General features: G+C 30.2%; 1 protein-coding gene across 1 annotated transcript in view; it reads right to left on the bottom strand.

Moving 5' to 3' along the window:
* Positions 1 to 1,086: 1,086 nt before the first annotated feature.
* Positions 1,087 to 17,892, bottom strand: part of LOC126774249 (allatotropin-like) — a 29,044-nt gene continuing 12,238 nt past the window's right edge. Inside the window, exons 2-8 of the mRNA XM_050495674.1 lie at positions 8,983 to 9,147; positions 8,239 to 8,358; positions 7,539 to 7,631; positions 7,174 to 7,269; positions 5,706 to 5,790; positions 2,620 to 2,707; positions 1,087 to 1,914 (exon numbers count right to left, since the gene is read on the bottom strand). Of these exons, the coding sequence (XP_050351631.1) occupies positions 1,873 to 1,914; positions 2,620 to 2,707; positions 5,706 to 5,790; positions 7,174 to 7,269; positions 7,539 to 7,631; positions 8,239 to 8,358; positions 8,983 to 9,145 (687 nt within the window). The 5' untranslated portion in view covers positions 9,146 to 9,147 and the 3' untranslated portion in view covers positions 1,087 to 1,872. The remainder of the gene's footprint in view (positions 1,915 to 2,619; positions 2,708 to 5,705; positions 5,791 to 7,173; positions 7,270 to 7,538; positions 7,632 to 8,238; positions 8,359 to 8,982; positions 9,148 to 17,892) is intronic.

The following is a 17,892-nucleotide window of genomic DNA, read 5'->3' as shown; positions in this document are numbered from 1 at the left end:
GTACTACGAATGTGTATGTCACATGTCATATCAACCTAATTATATTATTTGGTTATGAATAGTTTATTTGGTAATTGTGAATAATGTCTTCCCTCACTAAACGAATTCATTCGTTCATTCATCACTCGGTGAACTGTGACAACATTAACTAATCTAATACATCAAATAAGGAGCTTTAATATAAATATACATTTAAAGCCTCTTCGATTGCCTCGTTGGTCTAGAGGCTTGATGTAAGGCCGCAGACCCGGAGGTCCTGGGTTCAATTCCCAGGTCGGGCCAATAAAAAGTTATTGGGTTTCTGTCATAAAATTCTTAGTAGCAGCCCGGAGTCTGGAAGTTGAAAGTGTGTATACTCCCGTGCCTCGAAAAGCACGTAAAGCCTGCGCCTGTACTTTTTCCGGTCGTGTCGGATTGCCGTCCCATCGGATTATGAGAGTTAGGGAATAGAGACTGCACCTGTGTTTGCGCACACACTTGTGCACTATAATATCTCCTGCGTAGTTGGCTAATCTCTGTTGAGATTGGCCGCTTTCTCCGAAAACGGTCTGGAGAACATTATTATTTTTAAAGAATTCATAGTTTTAAAGATGTAAAACCTACATATATTAAAAAGTTAAGTATAAAAAAATTGTTTAAATTTTAAGAAAAAAATTAGGCTGTTTAATAAAGATTATTGAAAGAAAAAAATTGAAATCGTTAATCAACTCATAATAATAAAAAGTAAATTTTATTTATAATAATTGTTTATTATTTTGCTATAAGGGATTCTATTGAAGACTAATTATATGATTTTCAAGTCACTTTTTGTAATTTTAGTATTTCAAGATAATAGAACAATTTTATTTTGCTTGCAATTTAACATAATTTTTGATGAGGTATTATAAATAAAATAATGTTTAAAATTCTGATATTGTTCAATAAAAGTAAATTTTAATAAACGTTTTAATATTAATCGAATTTATATTATAGAGAAATGCAACTTATAAACTTATTGTTAAAGGGATGAAATAAAAAAAAATTAACACCCAATTTATTAATATTTATTTATTCGACAGCAATAAATAAACGAACTAATTACAGATAGTGGGCACCCAGTAGTACACATACGAATAATTCACATACATCCTAAATTCTATTTAGACAAATTTAAATAAATGTATGTATGTAGAGTATTATATGAATCTACAATCTACATAATGTCAATTGACCCAGCCTATAATATAATAAATATTACTGTATCAATTAAATCGCCAAAGTTAGCCTTTCCCCTTTGTTAAACAATGAATAATTTGAAGTTATTTAATAATCACCTACTTTACAGAACAAAATATAAATACATATGATAAATAAATAATATTATATAAGTCTTTTATCTCTTATATTTGCTTTTAATCAAGAACATAGGTTATTAAATAGAGATATTTTATATGTTAATGTAACAACAAACAACTGCAAAGTTAGTAGGATTAACTATTATGCTCAATTGAGAATTTATGATGCGTTTACACTTTCGCTGAGAGAATTAAACAGTTCTTATATCTTTATGAACTTATGACGACTCTAATCGCATATCGGAAAATTGCAATCATCAACCGAATATCTCACCAAGACGTTAATCGCATCATAACATTGGTATATATATACAAGAATATATAGTTCATAAATATAACTTAATTTAAAAAAATAAAGGCATAAAATTAGTTTCAAATTTTTATATTTTTAAGGAAGAAGATAATATTTAACATCATATCACAGTACCATAAGTTACAAACATAGTTTTATAACTCAAATAAATAATCTATATAAAAATATCCATAGAGTAACCGATTTGAAACGTGTTCGAGTATTAACTAGAAATTGTCTATTGGCTTAAACGTTCCTGAGGAGTTCGTCTGATGATAGCATGCCGTCCTGAAACAAAATAAATAACATTCACCCGATGACAAACTGTCGGATTGCACTTATATTTGCGTATTGTTATTGGTCAATACTGTAGAATTTTATATTTATGTGGCTGAATATATTTTATTTTGAAATACAAATGAAAAAAAAAACCATTTTAATAATCATATGAATTAGCATCCTATTTTTTGATGTAACTATATACATCACAGCGTGCGATTAAGGAAAATAAAAACGGAAATAGATATATGTAGTTTTTTTCTTACAATTTCATATGAAAATACATTAAACATTACAATCTTCTAAGATACGTTTCGACTAGATATTGTAATCTGTGATAAAAGTAGCCAATGTTTAGATTTGATCATCTCAAGATATCAAAGAGAAACATACGAATAAAAATGTGACCGCTTCAAAATATATTTTTGTTGCTGTAACGGAATACCCCTAAAAATACTTTACAACAAAACGTAACACTTTCTATATAAAATATTACACATATACAACTTTTTAATTTGCATTGTAAAATAAAAATAATATAATGGTTATTAAATAAAATACATTGCAATAACATTTTCGTTGAATTTGAAATACTAATTAAATTATAAGCATTTTGAGTATTGTAAGTCGTTATCTTCAATTAATAATTTCAACGTTATATTGGTGAAACCATCATATTTTGCTGAAAAGCCATTACATGATTAAAATGATTACCTGATTAAGGTCGATGAACTTGCGAACGACGGATCGGGCGAAGTCGGGGTTGTTAATCATCTCGTTGACAAACCAGTTCAGAGGGATACTAATAAACAAAGTATATCGAATAAATTTAGAATACAGATATTATAAAACACACCATTCATTTTTTATCTGTGAGTTTTGTAGGTTTTTTATTGTCATTAAAGTCTTCTATTAATTACATCATATTTACTACATTCAGGATTCAATTCTGCTTAAATTTATAAAAAATACATAAAAAAGCTTTGTTGAAGTATATGTTAATAAATAAAAATAAATAAGTATGAATTCATATTAAGTGTATTAAAGCTGTTGCCAGACTGGCATAATGTAGTATACAGTAGTTCAGTCCATTATTTTTGGCAGACAAAAAAAAAACTTCCTAAAATGTTATAAAAATACTAGGAAAGTATAAGTATAAAGGAGAACAAACATTGTTCATATTATCAAATTTTAATAACTTTCATATATAATTTAACCATTACTATCAGCGTATTTTATTTAGCCTATTGGTTATTTTTTTATACTTTTAAGGCTACGTAAATAATAATAATCTGCATACCATATAAATATAACACGATAGATTTATTCGTTGCAACGAAAATAAAAATGAAGTGTATGTGGTATCCTATCGTAATCAGATTTGTTCGTCTAAATTGTTATTTAATTTCCGAGATCCTTTGGATTAGTATTTATACTTGATTAGTAGGAACAAATTACGTACTTTTAATTTGTAGAGTTTCTACGACTAACGAACATTGAACATCGAGTTTTTAATCATATGTACATTATATATACATATGTTAAAGAGAGACCGAATGTAGACTACGTCATTTGTTTAGTGGCCAGCTTATGCAGATCTTGACGTCCTGGGTTCAAACCCCAGGCTGGAACCCAAGACCTCAAGATCGGGCCAATAAAACAGTTAATGAGTTTTTTATTGAAATATTCTCAGTAGCATCCCGTGCCTCGGAAAGTGCATAAAGACTTTAATCCTGCGCCTGAACTCTTTCCGGTCAGATTATGAGTTAAGGGAATTATGTTTTTTGAATAATGGCCGCCATGGCCGAATTAATTCATGATGGACATTATCATCACATATATAGTGTACGATATATAACTCTTGATTGTTCATTTAGTGTATCAATTATACTGATTCTGTGTGATAAAAGTTTCCGCTAAAACTGAAATATTATTTAAGTTCATTGAATAATATCCGAGCGAGATTAAGCCAAGATGGCCCAGTGGTAAGCAAAACGAATCGTTTTATGGATGTGGTAACCGGTCTCAAGAAGCATAATAACAAAGATTAAAAATATATCTTTAAAGTTTAAAAGATTTAACTTATTGTTACTTAAACTTTATAATTTACGTTATTTTTTTTTCTTTGTTTTGTAAATACGATAAAGTCATTATTTATTTCTTTTAATACATAATGTGTTTTACATTAAACCATGAAAAAATCTGCTAATGGACTTTTTTGTTGTTTCATTTTTCAGGTCAACTTTCTACTTATATCATCTGATAAGCTTTTAAATTCAGTTGAGCTTAGAAGCTATCAGAGTAAAAAATTTTGTATATTTTATAAGATATCCAACATAAATGCAAATTCATAGACATTTATTTGTTTATGGTCATTAATTGATATAATCACAATTATTATATAATATTGAATATAAAAAAGAAACAATCTTGATTTTTTGGGCTGGAAACCTGCAAGACTATTTAATAATCGTCATCATTCACGAATCGGAGAACAGACATACGAAGAAGCAATTATATTTATTAAAAAACTCTTGTTCGTGGTGGTAGGGCTTCCGTCTGGGTAGTTATCATCTTCTGTTCACGTATTCTACCACCAAATAGCAATACTCAGTATTGTTGTGTGGTTGGATGGATGAGTGAGCAAGTGAAATATCAGGCACAAGGGACATAACATTTTAAATCCCAAGATTGATGACGCATTAAAAATAAGCAATGTATTGATAATCTGTATCAAAAAAGACATTTTAAAGGATTACAATTTTAAAACCTAATACAGGTGTTCAAATATTAAATTATTCCGTATATTTAAGCAGCTTTTCAGTTGTCATATATATATTATAAAAGACAATCCCGTTTACAGAATAGGATAAAACTTTCTTGTCTTAATCTAAAAGCCTTATTTCGGTAAACATAAATATTAAAGTCATATAATACGTTGAGTGAAACATGAGAAGAGACCCGTTGTCTCATTTTCTATTGAATATTATTTTCTTATAAATAATCCTGTAGATCTTTTTTTTTAGAAATAGTAATATCTCTTTACTATTTACATATTCACGTACGCCTATTATGGGTTTGTTACAATCTTTATATATAAATAAAATAATGTAATGTAATAATAAAAAAGCCGAGATGGCCCAGTGGTTCGAACGCGTGAATCTTAACCGATGATCGTGGGTTCAAACCCGGGTAAGCACCACTGAATTTTCATGTGCTTAATTTATGATTATAATTCATTTCGTGCTTGACGGTGAAGGAAAACATCGTGAGGAAACCTGCATGTGTCTAATTTCATTGAAATTATGTCACATGTGTATTCTACCAACCCGCATTGGAGCAGCGTGGTGGAATAAGCTCCAAACCTTCTCCTCAAAAAGGAGAGGAGGCCTTAGCCCAGCATTGGGACATTAACAGGCTGTTACTGAATGTAATAGTAATAATAATATTTTAAACGTATAAATATTTTATAGATACGAATAAGGCTTTTCATTTATGCTTGATATAAGTTACACAAGCTGACTTATCCATATTCATATAGTACTTTGAAAAGCTAGATACATAAATATCAATGTGACATTTGTAACCTCTCTCTAAAGGTATCTCGATATATATACATATTTATATAGCGAGATATCTAAAGATCTTTATATAAATTTAATTAACTCGTTGTAATTAACTATTAATTAGCGATTGGAAGTTTAAGTGTAGTCATTAGGGCTCGGATTCTATGAACGAATAGGGAACGAAACACATACTTTCGAATAAACTACTAACTATTTTAAAGAACATTTTGTTACCTGTCCAATGCCTTCTCGTCCGCGCCATCTTGTCCGTCCTTCTCTTGTGCCTCGAGATTTTCCCAGAAATTGTCCAGACCGTAAACTGTTAAAAAAACATATTATTTATTAATTTAAATACCATTTTCTAGAATCCAAATCAATCACATTTAAAAAAATATATATTTATAGTTAACTTTCATGTCAGCGCCACCTAATATACTCTGTATAACCTTCGTTAAATATCGATTTTCGTTAAATATTATGTTACTACGTTAGATGCATTGATAGATTAATTTTTTTACTGTAGTTTCTAACAGATTTTTGAATTTAAAACTACCTGTATTATTATGAATATCCATAAAATTATATTTATTATTCTTTATGACGTTAATAAAATTTATTATCTTACTTACATCTGTTGACCTGAAAACACCTAACTAATAAAACATTTAATCAATACAGTGTAATAGTAATACAATCTGTATTGTGTCGTAGACAAAACAACAATAGAAAAATTTTGAACAATACCACAAATTATATCGTAATAATCATTAAACGTCTACATTTACAAGCAAATAAATTCCTTATACACTGATATAATAGGTATAAATATTGTTTTAACATTTAGATCACGTATAACTTAAGCTTACCAAGCGTTTATCTTTATTAGTACGGTCATTGCTTTATCATGGCGTTACCAATATTCCTTGTAATGGTTATGACAATGGCTCAACGTGTCTGTAACGAACATGCTACTTGCGATTTGCCTATCGTTGAACTTTTGAGGCTTCATCGTATAAGCTTGTCAAGTTTATTCATTTCTTTATCACGCAAATGCATTATTTTTGTCAGGAAATGACAAAAAGCAAGCAATTAAAGCGATGTGAAGTATTGTTTTGTAAATGTTTAGTATTTGTTGGTGTGTTCGTATGTTCCATGTATACCAACCAATCCCCAAGGCGTTCTGAAGAGATACATATGATGGTTAATTACTTTATTATTAGAAGTTGGAGCATCAACCGAATCGTCCAAAATTGGAAGCGAATTGCTTATAAGTTGGAGCTTAAGTCAAGTCCAATATTGGAAGCAATTCTCCAATATTCTATTATTGGGTTAGTATTATTGTTTTAAGCGTGATATTGTTATGGTAGCAATGTACCTCCATTTCCTGTTTCCTGTCTTTTCCCATAACCCCTCGCGAATAGTACGTTGGATTTTGGCTGGAAACTTCCTCTGCTCATTCTTACTTCGTCGTCTGTCAGAATAATTGTATATAACAAAAATTGCTTTGATGTTTTTGTTTAACATTAAATATTTTTTTTATAAAAACGAAAGTAAGCTTGATTCGGTTTATTAAATTTAAAACGCGAAAATTTTGAAAATTAATTCCTGATTATATTTATGGAATCGTGAGTCAATTTTCGATTCTTTATCATTGACTATTGCTCTTTGAGTCAACGATATGATATACTTTCATGTATTTTACCTCCATTCCTCATTCCCTCTCTCTTTCCATATCCCCTCGCGATAAGAACACTGGAGTTTGGCCTGAAAGTGCCTCTGGTCACCCTAATTTCCTCCTCTGTTAGAATGTCAATGCAATTATTTTAACCGAATTTGCACGCAATCTTAAGACGGATTTAGAAAAGCGCCAATAAATATACAAAGTTATTTAAAATAGCATTAATATATGCGTTCGAATTAATTTTAAAAAGCTTTTTATATTTTCTATTACTGAAGATCACTACTAGTAGCAGGCGTGGTCTTCACAAATATTTTTATTAATTTTTCAGGTTTTTATATTATATAAAAGCTTGGAAGCGTTTAAGCAGTCGACAGCTCGCTTTTTACCTTCCTCATTGAGGTCATCGTTGCTCCTTTTGCCAAATTCATAAGCCACCATCAAGGGCCCTTTAGGGTTAAACTTCCTGCGAACTGGTTCATCTGTTGAATTAGTGATTTGTGCAAAGTGTAATGTATGTATATGTAATGTAAATATGTATGTAATGAGGGAACGTTGATGCAAATAATCCGGTCTACGGGTAACATAACTCTCTTACATTTAAACATATATATATAAACTACATATTAGACACTGAAAACGGGTAATATTAATTTTCTACGATAGCTCTCTTATACTTATACCTCGTGTCTTGTTATTAAAGTGTAACCAAATAATTTTGAACGCATCATTAAAATATTCATAAAATATTTTTCAAACAAGAAACAAAAGCTTTAGATCGCAACAGTTTAAACTTGAAACTTTCCACTTTAGCCTTTAGGGCTTCGTTAAAATTATAATACAATAAAAAAGGAAGGCCCTCAACTAAGATAGAAACTTTCAATTTAGTTTTTATCTCGTAATCAATTACATTTCATTGGCTCCAACGACACACAAGCGGCGAACAAAGAGAGCTCATCAGAAGGTTTCTTAACCAGCCCAAATGGATTTTCTTTTCAAGCTGTACTGTGTACTTGTATTACCACAGCACTCCTTTGCAATTTGCTGGTCATTCAGCCACCGGAACACCAATTAGGTTCTTTTTGGTACCTTCTGTTTCCAATTCTGGCGTTCTTTTGCCAAAATCTCTTGCTATTCCGACGGAAGGACTCTTAAATGTTGGCGTACCGCGATTTGTGCGATCCGACGATGTTTGATGATCGACGTCGCCTTAAGAATAATGCTTTAATGAAGTGTACTTCTAATTTTGTTGGAATACAGATAAATTACCCGTATTGTGAAATATGAGGTGAACCTCATATCAATGGAATAAGGGCAGGACTTAAGCATATGTGGTAACTGTAATACATGACATTTTTATACAACGAAAATTATTTTAATAGTATTATAAAATTAATGTAATTGTTGATTTACCGAATCTAACATTAGTACTCAAATTCAGTTACGTAAACATATTTTATGTTTTTGAAGATATTTTAACATTTAAAACTTACTCAAACAATTTGTTTGAAGTACGTAGTTGCACTCCGACCCTAAGCATCTCTTTGTGTAAGATAAAACAAAACACAAGCGGAATTCTCTCTTTAATCTGTTTGATAAATACTTTTAATAACTATTTAATAATTTTTGATTAGATATTTCGGGTTAAAGAAAAAAACTTTATTCTCATCAAGAAACACATTCACTAACATGAGAACAAGATATTTCAAAGTTTAATTATTGGCTATGTCTTAACTAAATTTAGAAGGAAAACATTTGAACTGTTCCTTGATTAATTATGTTTACAAATGATTTAAATGCGTAATTTTAAAGCTGTAAGCAATTGTGACTTACGCTCAGTCCTGGCGCGCTTCCCGAAACCTCTAGCCGTCATCATTTCAACGTTTTTGAAGCCGCGGGTGGGGCGTTGCTGCTTCCTTGCGAGCCGGCCGTCGGGAGCGCCCTCAGAGACGCAGAGGCACACCGCCACAACAACCGCCAATACTGTGATGTTCATGACTGAAAAACACGCTACATTTTAGTAAACCTAACTATTTTTTTTTTAAGAAAATAGTACATCATTTAATTAACGGACGTTAAAGAGAAATCTATCAAATCTGATTTTTTGTGTAAACCAACAAACATGTATTTTTTTTAAAAAACTAAAATTTTTTTTTGCTTATTTCCGTATGATCCTTCTTATCTTCATAATACAATCCATTTCAAGCCGTTTAGTTGTTAAGGAGTAATGGTTAGAAAATTATCCAACGGCATTTGCATTTACTAAAATATCATACCAGTTATTCGTATCGAATAAATTATATATAATATATCTATAATATCTATCTAATTTACTGAACTACAAGTACAGTAACACTACGCCTAATTTCCAACTAATGGCTCAAGTTGTTTTTATAACAAATTGTCAACGTTCGTCACCAAACGTGCCTGCTGAATCTCACACAACTTAGCACTTAGTGCAAAAAGACGAAACACAATGGAGCCACTCGGACGCCATTTACAAGGTTTGCCTTAAACTAATGTACTGTTGGATTTGTTGAACGAGAAAGAGAAAGAACAAATTCGCTGCTATTAAATTTGTACTTTTAAAGTCACCTGTGAAAATAGGACGCTAAACTGAATTACGAAGCTACAACAATAAGCTAGAATATATATAAAGAAAATATCGAATTTATTGAATGTCTTTGATACCCTCGAGCACCATTTACGTGGTTGCCTTTAAACGAATTTACTGTAGAATTCGCTCTTCGAGTATCTTTATAACTTTAAGCTTACAACTATGAAGTTCTACCTACGCTGCTGTATCAAGTTCACTAATGAAAGTTATGGTATTAATTTTATCTTTTATTGATTACTAAATCACCCACTGGCCGAAATTCGATTATATTATTGAAAATGTAAGGAAGACATTATGAAATTAAATGTTTTAAACTTTTATTCTACTCTTATTTCTTTTTTTTATTGATAACATTAAAGGTTGTAAAGAGCTATCAAACCAAAAAAAGCAGTTGGCACACAGAAGAGAAAAAGTCTGAAATGTATTGTTTTACCTATATAATAATAATAAAAATTCAAATTAGGTTTTAAAAGGTATTTACTTATTCCTTTACTCATTTTTACCTTACTTAAATTTACGTTTCAGTAGTAAGTTATACTCTGCACGCTAACAAGGCGTGACGTGCCGGCAGGTTTATTGGTCATTACAGGAACACTAACTCCACACTCAGACTTTTATAGTTGTCACATAGAGAGCGCCTGTTAGTAGGCTTTTACGGGATAGTAATAGATTTCCCCGGCAATATATATGTAAAAGGTGAGGCTATAAAAATTACTACTACTACTATGATATGTATTATGAAATAATATTTTTAATAATACATAGTAAAATATATTATTCTAACATAATGTCGAGTGGTTACTTATGTCGTTGATAATAACACAGGTGTATAAGATATAAGATTTAAATCCCAATACTGAACAAAGGTCTCCCCACGTCTTAAAGGGAAGTTTTGTAGCAGCATAATACGACGAGATGACATATCACGAGATGAATTATTAAAATAAAATTCTAATTAAACGAGCCTAAAACTAGTACAGTTGCAGTTTTTGCCTGGTTTTGAAACGAGCGGCTAATCGTATCAGCTATTGTTTCTATTGATTCTATGCCGTCGATTTTGATTTACGCGTGAACGTTACAGACACAAGCGAGCAAGAGGAATTATACCAACAAAAAGTCGTAGATAGGTAAACTATTCTTTATGAATAAACAAAAATAATAATAATTAATCAACTATTCGTCAAACTTAGTTTCGTTCGGTATTGTTTCCGTTTACAATTTACTAGCTAAATAGAAACTATAAAAGAAGCCTTAGCAAGGTAATCCATATGCCTATCGTCAATACAGTTCTATTATTATCCGACTATATTACAATGAAGAGCTATTTAAGGAACATACGATATTATATCTTTTAATCGTATAAGTTGCAAATAATACATAGTGCATACAAATTACAGTAGTTTAATATTGTGTTAATAATTTTGCTAATATTATAAACTACTACCTGGGATACCGAACTTCGCTCGACTCGAATAATAATATAATTAATAAGGATTTCTTTTAACGTTAAAAATTACTTTTTGTTTATAGGAACACTAATACAGACTAACTTAAAAAGCTTATCCTAATCTAAATACAAATCAGCCAAATCGTTAAGGCATTTACGAGATAAACTAAATATATAAATGTCTATATAAGATTTATTCTAATAGTATAATGATCTATATTACGTCTCAATCACTGTACTCCAGTGTATTTTCTGTTGCGTTAAAATAAATAAGTTAAACATACGTTATAAGTGAATGAAATTACAATTAAAAAGTTTATATATTACTTTGATATTATAATAGTTAGTATTATATAAAGAATTATGACTGTTTTATATTATATATAAAATAATGAAGATTTGACAGCACTTCAATACGACTGGAGAAATATCGGGTGCAGGACAAACGGCTTTATATACTTTTCGATATATAATTATAATGTTTCTACATAGAATTTCTTACCAGAAAACTAACATACATTGACTTAACCCGGGATCGGAACCTGGGCTTTCATGATTTACATCGGTACTAACTAGCGACTAATCTAATCATCTACGTATATTCAATGCTTGTAATACAAAAAAACAAACACAATTTTCAAAAAAATCAACAAAACGTAATCAAATTTCTTAAGTTACCCAAAAACACAATCAATGCAAATAATATCAATTTCGAAACTTTCGTTTAAATAATATTTAGCATAAACTTATTTCCGTCTTCCTTACTTAATTTAAAAAAATTAATACAAATAATTATTAGTTTTTATGCTTGTGTCGTATTTTTACATGCAGTGCTATTTTTTAAGAATTACTCACTTCACTACTCACCCGTGAAATATTAACAACCGACTAAGATTGAAGCCGAGATGGCCCAGTGGTAAGAACGCGTGAATCTTAACCGATGAACGTGGGTTCAAACCCGGGCAAGCACCTCTGAATTTACATGTGCTTAATTTCTGTTTATAATTCATCTCGTGCTTTTCGGTGAAGGAAAACATCGTGAGGAAACCTGCATGTGTCGTCTAATTTCATCGAAATTCTGCCACATATGCATTCCACCAACTCGCACTGGAGCAGCGTGGTGGAATAAGCTCTAAACCTTCTCCTCAAAAAAAAAAAGGGAGAGGAGGCCTTAGCCCAGCAGTAGGACAGTTACAGGCTGTTACTGACTAAGATTGGTGATTATTACGGTCAAAATCGCATATCGCTCCTGTACCTCGTATCCTGACATTTCACGACCGATTTCTGCTGTGAGTTTTGAGTTTGCTCTTGATAACTTAGCGTACCCTACTGGTAATAATGCTACCTGAAATTTGACCTTAGGCTTGTCGATCGTAAATCTACCGTTCTCTTGGTTATATTATTATAATATTTGTACATATATGTTATTTTAGTTAGACATTTTGTTAAAACTATTTTAAAGTTTTAATAATAGAATACTTATTTTATAGATATAATTATATAGACAGTTTTTTTTTTAATTTTATTATTTCTTACACATACGTCGATAATGTTTCATGAAATATATGTATGTCTCTTGCCTAATTAAATTGAAATTTCTAAACGTGCGTTTGACATGCATTTCAAGCAGACAGCACGCTCAAACGAATAAACATGGTACCTGCATCTGTTTATTTAGAACGTACAAACATTTTCAACTCTGTTTACATAAATGTTAGACGTTTTGACCTCTGTTTTTAATAAGCTTTATATATAATTACTATTTATCTATTTTTTATTCACATACAAACATATCCACACTAATAACATAAATAATATGAATAAAATATAATTTTATTTCTTTGCATTTTTAACCCAACGTGATATAATTTTTCCTAGTAGTGTAGTAGTTCCTTATATGAAATATTTATAATTCGAATTTCAAAAACGTAAAGTCAATAGTAAAATTACTCTGAAAAGCCACAGAAAAGTAAAAAGAAACCATTTTAGTATTTAATACATTTAAACAAAAATACGGTTTGTATACATAAAAAAATAATCATAATACAATAAGGTAAGTCAACTATAGTAACAATTTATTGAATAATAAAATACAAATGTATCTCTACAAATTAAATTATTTATATGTGACAGCTCTTAAGTAAAAGTTATTCATGGTATAAGCAATGAGAGCCGCGAGGGATTCATGTTAAAATAATTTATGTAGGAAAAGTTTAATTTATCTCATGATACAACTACAAACATATTAAAAATTTGATTCGTTTTTAAACTTGTTGGCTAATCTCTCTTGAGATTGGCCGGCGTGGCCAAAATCTGTCTGGAGGACTATTATTACTATATATACTTATATTAAAAACATATCATTAATTATTAACATAGATTTCAGAATACGAAAGCAGAATTACTATCTGTCAACAACTTTACTTTTATTATTAAGACGAGATATATTTCAACTACCTTCCGCCTTAAGCTTCGCCGTTATTTAAGGGGCGTGGAGGTAGCTATTTCTATTCTAAATTTCATTCAAATACATTCAGCCATTTTTGCTCTAACTTACGAAAAAATATACAGAAAAGCACATATAGTAAATATAATTTACACATTCAAATTCGAAGTTAAAGTTATATATAAAAAAGTGTTTTAAAAAATTAACGCTGTTTCTATGAGGAAATAACTATTAATGTTGTACACTTCAATATGTTACTCGATTTGTTTTTTTTTTAACGGTCACTGTAGCCATTACCATTACTGACACGACCGTTGGACGGAATTCATGTTTATTTCCAATATTTTTTTTATTAATTTTGAACGCATTTTTGCATTACGTAAATAAATATTTCATAATTAGTAGGTATTCATGCATTCATACACAACGCTCGAAACGACTGTTTTGGAAATATGGCGCTTTATCTATTAATTATAAAATTTAGTACTTTATATTATAAATCGCTTATTATTACTTTCTTTTAAATACTTCTTATAGCTAACATAGTTATAATATGTGAAATTCTAAATATTAATTATTATGAAATGTTTGCTGTTGCAAATATTTTTTCTTTCAATGAAACACAAATGCGACAAGGTATTGGTTTTTAAGTCGGCCACCTTATTTAAATAATTTAAATTTATACTAACAAAATATTACAAAAATAAACGGTTAACGAAAACGAGTTACATTAATAACATTGTAAAATCATTTCGGATTTAAAGATTAACGGATTGCGAAACGAGTCAAAAATCATATTTCAATTTTAATCATTACAGGAACTCTGTCTTGGCATATTCCGAGGTTATTTTACTTGTTCAGAGGCGGTTTGTCATTACAGAGTAATCTCATTATCTTCTATTCTTATACAATCTCCGAAGTTTATATTACTGTTTTTGTTTACGCTAATATTAACGAAAATTTAATATTTTTCTAAAGCTATCTTAAAGAAAGAAATTTAATTAATATTATAATTTAATTCATGTTATTTAGTTCAGCTTTTCGTATTTGCATGATCGCAAATTAGATATCAAAGAAAACAACTTGTTAGTATTAGCCGAGATAGCCTAGTGGTAAACGTAAGAACGCGTGAATTTTAACCGATGATCGTGGGTTCAAACCCGAGCAAGCACCACTGAATTTTCATGTGCTAAATTTGTATTTATAATTCATCTCGTGATTGATGGTGAAGGAAAACATCGTGAGGAACCTGCATATGTCGAATTTCATTATTATTATAATATTTCGGCGTGGTGGAATAAACTCCAAACCTTCTCCTCAAAAACGCAGAGGAGGCCTTAGCCCAGCAGTAAGACATTCACAGACTGTTACTGACTACTGTTAATATTAGAAAATAGTCACCACCACCACCACCTTATGCTACGTGATGTCCATAGATATTAGTAGAAATTGTAAGAAATCGTATATACATATAGGCCACCTGATCGTAAGTGGTCATAAACACCCATAGACATTGGCATTGTAAGAAATGTTAACCACCATAAATTTACTAAATGACAAACAAATTTCAATAACAAATATATAGGAAAATATTAAAAAGCGTATTGCTTTTTTTCGAAAGCTTATAATCTTTACGAAATATTATCGATTACGACGTTTTCTCAATAAAGAAATCCTAGTAACGCTAACGTTGGTTCTTTTGCTTTTTCAAGTGAGCATCTTTCTTTTGAAACGACGATGATGAATGTCGAGGTGTCTTATACACGAACGAAACCGTATAACACCCATGCAATACAATACTGGCATCGCAATAAAAAAGGTCTTGAAGTCATTGTTAGAATACCAAGGAATATAAAATACTAGCTGAACCAGCATATCACTTCGGTATTAATTAAACTATTTTGAAATAATAGCTCAATCTCTAAATAGTATGAAGTTATGGCTTAAATTTATAACTTTATTCTATGTTCATAATGTATACAGGTTGCTTGATCATATTTTTAAGCCATTTATTATAATTGTTAGAATGATTTCATTCATTATAAATGTTTAATAAGTCGCAGTGAGTCATCATTTAATATGAATCGTAAAAAGAGTAATATACGACAGACTTAATGTTTAGTCTTATAGTTTAACTAAACTATTTTATTAAAAATATAATTTTGATCTCAACACAGTCCAATATTGAATTTAAATTTCAAGTAGGCCAGTCATACGTCGGAATAAATGGCATGTGAGCTGAGACTGTTAATTTTTGTATATTGTGTTGGGAGTGACGAATATTTCTTATGAGTTTTCTCCGCCATCTTGAAAAAGGGGTAATTGTTCATAAAAACTTTAAGCTTAAACGTTTTATTACTACTCAATAAAAGAATTATTATACAAGCAATTTGATTCATAATGGTATTTATTACAACGGACATAACAATGTTTTTTAATGAAATAATTAAATTACAGATTCCCATGGGAAATGTATAAAGTGGTTGAATTGTAATGAAAATAGTCACCAAAAAAACCACACCCAAAACTATTATGACGATGAAAGGCTTTATAAAGAATTATATAACACATAGTCCAAAATTAAATAACGCCAAGGTCAATGTAATTATAATATAAGCTTGTATTACTCTTATATAAGCTTATATTACATCAAGTAACAGCCTGTGAATGTCCCACTTTTGGGATAATGCCTCCTCTCCCTTTTTGAGGAAAAGGTTTTGGAGCTTATTCCACCACGCTGCTCCAATGCGGGTTGGTGGAATACACATGTGGCTGAATTTCAGTGAAATTAGACACATGCAGGTTTCCTCAGGATGTTTTCCTTCACCGTCAAGCATGAAATGAATTATAATCACAAATTAAGCACATGAAAATTCAGTGGTGCTTGCCCGGGTTTGAACCCATGATTATCGGTTAAGATTCACGCGCTCTTACCACTGGACCATCTCGGCTTGTTTTTCCATATTACATATGCCTTTTAAATATCTTATTAGTATCCATTACTGACTGGCTGATTTAAATTACTGCTATTTTACGTTTAAGACTATAATATTCCAAAATAAGCAAGAATAAGCAATCTTTTAAAATAACGATTGACAAGAGCCTGTAAAAATCAAAGTAATTTCTCTAAAAAGGCTATAGTAATTTATTGTATGTAATATCTGAAACAAAACTACGTCATAGACATATAAAATATCTCGTATTGAACTACATTCAATGCTCACTGGCTAGCTTTGGTGTAGTAATTACTGACTTCATTTCGTTTCAACTAATCGAATTTACTCCATTCAATGGCACCTTTGATTCTATTACCATTGACTACGCAGTCAAGCTAAGATGGATCTATCTTCTTGGCACATGTGCTGTAATTACAGATCCGATATTGAACTTAATCGAACCCTTATCCCTATAATTTGTTAGCGATTTAAAGCAATTATCAACCTTAGTTGCCATTCGAGGTGCACTGATGATGGTAGATTACCGATTGAATTCACGATGTTCAGATAAATGGTTTATATATTTAGGTAGATAGGTAGCTTTATTACAAACAATATAATGTACATAAAACAGATAAAAAATAGAGGTAAATAGATATAGTGTTTAAACAAAAATACAAAAACCATACGGTACTTTGCATGACATTGCACAACAATTGTTTTTTTTTTATAATTATAATTTTGATCCTCAGGAAACATACTTGATGATAATACCTTTTTAATCTAAACGGTACAAACGTTAAGAAACAGTTCATTGCATTTTATGTATAAATAATTATTTTGAGTAATTAAGCTTTAGTGGACAAGTTTAATTGATCAGCGGTTTACCTTTGCTCAGAGTCTGTTTAATTTTATAGATTATTTGATACCAAATAATTTTATAAAGTTTATTATAAAACTATTTTATTACAGTATCTACATACTGTTCGAAATTAAAAAAATAAAAATATGATAGACTGTTTATCGAGGTTTCTTCTGGCTTTCTTTAAGTCAATATAAGAAACTATTTTAATGTTAAAGGTTTTCTTTAGATTCTAATAGAAACCTCTTTTGTTAAACCTCTTTTGTGATCACTGAACCAGCTCTTTTATCAACAAAGACGGATATGTAATATGAATCATCTTTTGTTTTGAGTATAAAAATGTAAACTTTAAAGCTTTGCTAGAGAAATTTAGAATTTAAATAAAAATGTTCTTCACATACACCAGCGCTGTATGCTTATAAATATTATTTTTAC

This window comes from Nymphalis io, chromosome 16, assembly GCF_905147045.1.
Source record: "Nymphalis io chromosome 16, ilAglIoxx1.1, whole genome shotgun sequence".
NCBI classification, from domain to species: Eukaryota; Metazoa; Arthropoda; class Insecta; order Lepidoptera; family Nymphalidae; genus Nymphalis; species Nymphalis io.
Note: the sequence above shows the minus strand (reverse complement) of the source record. Positions and strands in the feature narration are given on the sequence as shown.